General features: G+C 33.4%; 1 protein-coding gene across 6 annotated transcripts; it reads left to right on the top strand.

Moving 5' to 3' along the window:
• Positions 1-5,936: 5,936 nt before the first annotated feature.
• Positions 5,937-8,260, top strand: LOC109012327 (protein SENSITIVITY TO RED LIGHT REDUCED 1-like). Of its 6 annotated transcripts, none has more exons than XM_018993903.2 (2): positions 5,937-6,240; positions 7,194-8,260. In XM_018993903.2, exon 2 carries the CDS (start codon positions 7,223-7,225, stop codon positions 8,054-8,056), a length of 834 nt encoding a protein of 277 aa, XP_018849448.1. In that variant the 5' UTR covers positions 5,937-6,240; positions 7,194-7,222; the 3' UTR covers positions 8,057-8,260. The 6 variants fall into 6 exon arrangements, with proteins under 6 accessions (XP_018849448.1, XP_018849447.1, XP_018849446.1 ...); XM_018993902.2 differs by having other exon boundaries at positions 6,004-6,240; positions 7,164-8,260; XM_018993901.2 differs by having other exon boundaries at positions 6,007-6,240; positions 7,154-8,260.
• Positions 8,261-8,358: the final 98 nt, after the last annotated feature.

Raw genomic sequence — 8,358 nt, 5'->3', positions numbered from 1 at the left:
AAATGGAATGATGGCCTCGATAAATACGAAGGATTTATGATAGTTTTATTTATTTATTGATGGAATGATAGTTTTATTTATTTTCACATAAATAAATGAATATATTTATATTACAATAATATAATAACATTAGCATGCATTTCGGAATTATTTAATAATTAATTTATTTATATTTTTCTCAAATATTTTTTGTTTTTACTGGATTTTTCTCAAATATTTGAATAAGACAAGTTTCTCACTAAATAAAAACATCACATGTTTCTTTTAAGTTTTAACTCGGGGTGAATTCGGTCCGGTCCGGTATGTCTGAATGAGGTTTTGTGGACTGGATCAGACCAATTTGGTCCAGGATTTTCTCACCCTGGACCGGACCAAATAGGCAGAAGGATCGGTCCGGTCCGGTCGATCCAATCCTAACTTGATGGGCCTAAAGCCCAATCTTATTCCTCTGTTTTTTCGGCCTAATGGTGAAAACCCACTAATATTTTTATCCAATTTAAAGCCAAAAAATACAAAAAAAGAACTTGAAGGGAAAATAAAAATAATCATAAAAAAAAATTTATCAATATAATAAATTAATAATACTTGTGTTGCAAGCAATATGCTAACTAAATTACAGTGAATACTATTTGAATAAAATGTTTTACTACAAAAAATAAATTTTGTCTATATCCATCAGAAACTGCAAAAACAGAATAGTTACTTGATTTTCTTACTACTAATCCATCCAAACAATTTAAACAAAGTTAAAATTAAAAATTATACTAGATAATGAAAGAAAATTGAAATAACATTTCCAAGCAAATTTGGCTACTAAAAAAAAAAGAAAAAAAAAACCATTCTCAAGCATAGATAATGAAAACTAAAAATTATACAATTCCCAAATAACTAAAAAATTAAAAGTTCTAAATACAAATTATAATAAAGACAATTATTCTCCTGACAGCTCCTAAGTCCTAGCTTCCTACATCTTTTGGTTTGACATACTTTTCAGTTTTTACAGTACGCTGTAAAATGTAAACAAATGAATTATTAGCAAATAGTAAAAGTAAAAATTGAAAACTAACAAGCTAAAATAGATTCACCTCATTAACTTGCATTGGTTGTAGACATTGTATTTGAAGCCTCCATAGAATTGTCACCGTCTCTCGAACAAGTTCTATACAATAAAGAAACAAGATAAATTATATAAATTTACATAACATATAGTATTATAGATCATAAAAGTTATAAAATGATGTACTTATAAAAAAAAGTTATAAAATGAAGTAAGAAACATACCCAACTGCCTCTCAAAATCCTCCACCTCATTCATTAAAGTCCTAAGGTTGATTAGAGTAAAAGAATAACAAAGCCAATTATGTGTACAAATGAGAGCATCAACCATCATCAAAGATAAACTATTTTGAAAAGGATTAAGGACACGACCCGCCGTGCTAAATGTAGATTCAGAGGCCACTGTAGATATCGGTATTGCGAATACATCTCGTGCAACTTTTGAAAGTACACGATATCTAACTGAATTAACCCTCCACCAAATAAGAATGTCAAAACTTGGGAATGCCTCCTCACTACTTTCGGCTAGGTATCTATCAACTTCATTCTTGCTCCCCAAAGTGTTTTCCGACTGTAACCGTTGCTTGAATATGACCATTCTTTCTGTCGTCCTATCAACTCTACCACTACCACTACCATCTGTAGAATTTACTTCTTCACGTGAGGGATTTGTGCGCTGCTATTGTAGATCAGAATTGTTGCCACCATCATTATCAGCGTATGCCTCATACATGCGGATTAAAGCATTTTTCACCTTCCAACTCAAATCAACCGCTTTTGTGGGATCATTGGCATACATGTATTCCAATGCAAAGTCAAAATATCGCATCTTATTCTGAGGATCAAGAATAATCCCAACAAACAATAACATATTCATATTATCTAAGTCGACCTAATATTTGTTAAATTTTTTATTCATATTTGTGGCCATTAATCCCACCACAGGGCTTCCTATTTCATACTCCACTTCAATTGCATTAGATATTTTAACTAACTCCAAAAAAAAGGAGTTGCAAGTTATATATTGATTTTCCGAAAAAGATAAAGCTGCATCATGAAATAGTTCAATAAACCTTACTAACAACTTTACTTTCTCCCAATCGTTATTATTGGGAGGCCCTAACTTCTTTAATGTTCTACTATTCACCACATCACCAATTTGATCATCATCGAAATCATTGTCTCCAACACTACTAAGAAATCCCGAATCTTCTTCTTCCAACCGTTCAAAAGTTTTTCAAAATTTTAAAGCCCCCTCCAACAAAAGATAGGTGAAGTTCCGCCTAGTCAGTACATCTAAACAAATGCCACTTTTGCTTGCAATTTCTTCTAACCCAATACACTTCTTAAATGTAGTCCACATTTGAGGTGAGAACTTAACATATTTTATAACACATCTCACATTCACGATAGACTCATCAAATTCCCTCAACCCCTCACGGACAATTAAGTTTAGGATGTGGGCACAACACCGAACATGCAAGAATTCATGTTCCAAAACAGTGTCCTTCCTCTACTTGGTTTTTTCTTCAAATAAGAAATTGTTCCGTTATTAGAACTTGCATTATTAAGTGTGATTGCAAGTATTTTCGGTCTCCCCCAATCATGCAAGCACATCTCTATGGTCATACCAAGTGTATCACCCTTATGATTCTCAACCAAACGAAAAGAAATAATTCTTTTGTGTAGTTTCCAATTATTATCAATAAAGTGTACAGTGAGACATATATAGTTGAGGTTTTGCACGGATGTCCATGTATCCGTGGTGAGGGAAACTCGTTGCCCTTGAAGAGCATTTCTCAACTTACTTTTTTTCCTTATATACACACTAAAGCAATTACTCGCAACCGTAACACGAGATGGAATCCCAACCCACTTAGGGCAAACAACGGGCATAAACTTCTAGACACCCTCCCCTTCAACGAACTTAAAGGGCAACTCATCAAGAATAATCATTTCTGCTAAAACTTGTTTGCAAGCCTCAAATTATATGATATGGGCACAAATCCCCCACTATCACTTCCTACACCTGCCTTCCAACCGAAAGTAGTTTGAGACTTATCCGTATGTCTCAATGGACATTTCTTACATTATTTTTCAATGTGATATTTCATGGACTTTGTACCGTTGGTATTCGTATCACATGCATACGAAGCACCACAGTAATTATATACAACTCTAGGTTTACTTGGATCACATTTTGGTATTTTTGTAAAGTGATCACAAACTATTGACCTATGTCTATCACTACCACTCTGTGTAGTATTAACACTTACATTGGGTAGGAGTGGAGGAATGCCTTCCCCATATGTAGCCTGTGTTGACTCTACATCATCTGTAGTAGAATCCTGCAGAAATAATTCTGGAATCATTTCCATCTAGAAAAGAAAGAAATGAGATTAAATGAAAATAACATATAATCAATAATGCTGATTTATAAATAATTTTGATCCATCATGTTGGCTCCTAATTAATATGATTTGGACAAATGAGACTGCCACCCATATTAATATAATTAATATGTTGGCTCCTGTGAGCTATGCTTCATTGGATTACTAAGAACCATGTAGGATGAAAGTCCTTTAAATAAATTGGGGTCAAGAATTGAAATTATTTTAACTTGACTAAGGAAAAAAAATGAAGGCATGCTCCAAACTCAAAAAATATGCTTTGATGGTATATGATGTATTACTAATAATCTCAAAAGCTCGAGTTTATGAGAAGTAATAAATTTAATCATTTAACCATTATTCTAACATGAACAAAAAAAAATCTGTTAAAGCAAGGAAGAAGTTATTCTCTCGATCTATCATGATGTCAAAACCCCACTCATTAGTTAATTAGGTATTACTTAAGGTCATTGTGTACAACTCCATACTCGTGGCAATCCAAAAGTTTCACATTTTTTTCCTTTACATGTGATGTCAATTAAAAGTTAAGTTTTTAAATGTATGAAAATAAATTATCTTATAGTAAGAGTTTGCGTTAGTCATATGAAGTAATCACTAAAAACTGGAATTTGTTTTATACAGGTATGGCAGGTTTTACTTCATATGCAGGTTTTACTCCATAAAGTTGACATTTTATTTAAATAAAAACAGTACATCCAGGATTCCAGAGGACCAGAACCGATCAAATATTTTCTTCCAATATTGCACCCAAATTTATCCATTGCCAATCACTTAATCTCATATATAAGTACTTCTTATAAATCAATACTCATAAAATTACAAGTAGATTAAATGAAACAAACATATCGAGAGTGAGGCATTGAGGCAGCATCAGACCGGTTGAGTGGGCCTGTCAGCTGGAATTTTCAGGGGATCCAACGGAGACGACTCAAACGATGGACTGCCGGCTCGAATTTTCAGGGGACCCAAAGGAGGGGCTGGGCTGCTGGAGAGGGGGGGCTGTCGCGCAGCTGCTAGGGTTTTCGAATTGGGAAACTCGGGACTTCAGTTTGTGGCTCGTGGGGTAGGGGTAACTAGGGAAGTGGGGGTGACAAAATGGTGCCGTTTAAGTAAGCTTTCATTTTTTTTTTTTTTTAAAAAAAGGTTGGTGAAACGACACCATTACATGCAACTAGTGAATACATTTCATCCGGTTGGGACTTAAACGTCGCCGTTTAAGTCCAATTTTGTACTTAACGGAGCCGTTTAATGTTTGGCAGACTTAGTATGTTTTAAACTTGTGATTTTTTTTATCTTTTTGGCACATAAATTAATTAAAAAATTATTTAAATTAGTAAAATTAATTAAACTATTTAATGGTGATTATTCTTTTAACTCATTGAAAAAGTAATTAATGATAATATTATATATTATATTCTAATAGTGATACTAATAATATAATTATATATGTTATATATTATAGAATATATATTATATAATAAGACATTGATACTAAATTATGGACCATACGACACTAAATTACTAATAGTAAATTAGTAATATATGCTGGTAGAGTCATAGTGAATTAGTGATATAGTCATTACTCATTACTCATTAGTCATTAGTAATACTCATTAGTCATAGTATTAGTGGTATTGATACTATATATAGACTTGTAGTTACTAGTTACTAGCTATAATAACTTATAGACTTACATTGATTTAGTTATAAATTTAGTTTAGTTATAATTATATTGATTATGTTAATTGTTACTTTATTACTAATTTAAAGTATGTCAATGTATTATAATTTATGATAGTTTTAACTTATAAATTAGTTAATGATGAATTAGTGATAGGTGAGTTAATTGATATTCATGTCATACATGAATCATGAAGTTATTGTAATTTACATTAGTTACTTTTAATTGCTTTATATTTACTTACAACTTAGATATATTAAAAAATGTTATCTAATAACTTAGAATCTAAATAGATGTAGTCTTGTAGTTGTAGATGTTTAGTAATTAGTTAGTGGTGAATTGATGATAGGTTAATTGGACCATGAGGTAGGTTAGATGAAAATTACATAATTTATTATATAATTATTATATATAAAATTTATATATAAAATTAAAAAAAAAATCGATCGGTCCAGTCCTGTCCAATTCGAAAACCCCTTAACTTGGGATCGGACCGAAGATCAAAAATTCTATTTTGTGAGGACCAAAATCGAGAGTGTCTATTTTCGATCTGGACCGGCTGACTTACGGCCCTAATTTTAACCAATAATGAGTTATGGATAGAGAATTAAAAGAGAAATGCTTTGGGTCTCGAATTTGGAACCCAAAAAATGTCCCGAATGAGATTTTTTTTTTTTTTTTTACACCGAATGATTAAAAAATGATGTTGTGAATTTTTTATTTTTTATTTAAATGTTTATGATAATTAAAAAAATACATTAAAAAAAAATAGTTAACTCTTTTCGGACAACTTTTGGGTCCCGAATTCGGGACCCGTAGCATCACTCGAATTAAAAAGGAAATCAAGGTTATGATTTCAACGCTCCCCTTCCGTTAGAACTTCTGGTGGCACTGAAAGCTGTGGAGGCCCGGCGCCTCGGTATCGACAAAGACAAATACTTTATAAAGAGCAGCAACCAAACACGCCGCAGTTTCAGAGGGCTCTGGATCGAGGAAAAACCTCCAACCGTGTGGTTGATCTAACTCCTCTATCCACTCCCACTCTAACTCACCTACGTTCGCCCACCGCCGCGGCTCAACTACGCCATTAAGGTACCATCAATAAGACCCACCCTTTTTCACTATTCATTCAACAATCTATTTCTTTGCTGCACTGTTTTGTAACGTTTTTGGTGATTGGAAGAACCCATATTCGCAAAGATCTGGAAAAGCACTTTTCGAATTTAAGGAAGAGAAATAGAAGGATGAAATTTGAGACTTTTGGGAATCGATTTTCGGTACCATTCTATAAAAGCACTCTTTTCCACTTGCTCGCTGTATTGGATTTAAGAATTGTATTTGGCCTTGATTTCCTGTATTTCTAAGCTAAGTTTTTGTTTAGCAAAGCCCAGTTGTTTTCTCTTCACTATTGACATGTCCTCCATTCTGTAGCGAGTTAAGAACAAGAACAAGAACCCAGTTCATTTGTCACGAGCATTTTACAAGCACGCGCATACTCGTTCATTGCTCGTGATCCTTTGAATCTCACTAACTGGTCATTTCTGATCCTTTGGAACAACTCGATGAATTTAGAAATGTTTTTAGGAGACCACAATGACCATAGATATTATCCAATTTCTACGGTGCGATGGTTAACTAATTTAGATCTTCTTCGTGTTGCTTTGTCTTTGTCTTTGTTTTTTTTTTTTTCTGTTTTTGTTTTCACCGAAAGTTGTATAGCATCCACAATACTAAGTTGAGCTTTTCTGTTTTTAAGTCCGTGATGGTAAGTGAACACCCTTGAAGAGATTTATTTCGCATCTAATAAAGGGATTTAATTTTACCTGTACATAGAAAGTTTTAGAAAATTGTTTCTCATAATATGAAATGTTTATGGACAATTAAAATGTCTCACATGATATACTGATGTCTTCTATTTTCCTTGATAAGAAACATCCCCCATTATTTTTCTCTCATGAAAATGAAGACAGAATCTGCCCCAACACTCACATCCTTTCCATGTAAGTTTGTCCCAGCATACTCCTGAAAATGGTATATAATTACAGAAGTTGAGAAGAGAGGATCTTTGGCATCAATGGCAGCATCAGCAAAAACCCTCACTGTTGCAAACCGTAGTTTAAATGGAGACTGGACAGTTGTTTTACCCCGTCGTGGCAGACACAAAAAACATTTGCCAACAATTAGATCTCAGGAACAACAACAACCGTGGGTTCCAACTGATGTTGAAACTGATCCTATCAGAACATCTAAATTAATACAGAAGATGCAGATCTGCATGAAGAAAATTGAGAGCTCTTCATTCTACCGTACTCTACTGGATCAAATTCAAACTCCAGAAATCTTGCATTGTTTACATAGGGTCTTAGGCTCCGAGTCAAAGATGCAAATGGTGATTTATGGTATAGGCAGCATCGAATCATATGAACCCCCTCGATTGCAGCTTAGCCTTGCAGTCTTGATGAAGAGGAAGTTCAGTTGGATTGGAGATATTGAGGTTTTTGATCCTATTCTTTCTGCAACTGAATCTCGGGTATTGGAAGCTCTAGGTTGTTCTGTTCTCTCAGTAAATGAGCAAGGACATCGACGTGCTATAAAGCCAACAATGTTTTTTATGCCACATTGTGAGGCAGAGTTGTATGACAATTTATTGCATGCAAATTGGGGAGTGGAGTTGTTGAATCGTGTAGTCTTGTTTGGAAATAGCTTCAAGACATATGAGCAGCATATCTCAGAATTTAAGAACTCGGCTATTGTTGGTTCGGCAAAGCGAATCTTGTCTATTCGTCCATTTACAAGGGAATTCAGGATTAATACAGTTTCAGATGATTATTTTGGTGCTTTCCATGATTCAAGTTGGCATTTTTTTGGCCCTGTTCTTGAGACAGAGCTGCGGTCTATCAAATTTTGATGAAAAATATCAAATTGGTTTCAGTAATTGGATGATGTTTGAAACATATTTTTTTGTCTTCCAAATTTCTTTTGGAAGGAATATTATTATTGTCATTTGCATGTATAGAGTAGGTTGTATGTTTTGAAGGATATATGGTTTAACAAGTCAAGTAGTATAGTATATATGAAGGATATATGGTTTATAGAATCCGACTTTTAATTACTGATTATGACTAATTAAGTTGTGATGTATATTTTTTTAAATTGCATAAACTTTAGCATATATGAATCCCAGTTTTAGGCTTGAGAAAATAGATATTT

The sequence above is a fragment of the Juglans regia genome, chromosome 14 (assembly GCF_001411555.2).
Source record: "Juglans regia cultivar Chandler chromosome 14, Walnut 2.0, whole genome shotgun sequence".
In the NCBI taxonomy this organism is placed as follows: Eukaryota; Viridiplantae; Streptophyta; class Magnoliopsida; order Fagales; family Juglandaceae; genus Juglans; species Juglans regia.
The sequence above is the reverse complement of the archived record's forward strand: the minus strand, read 5'-3'. Positions and strand labels throughout refer to the sequence as shown.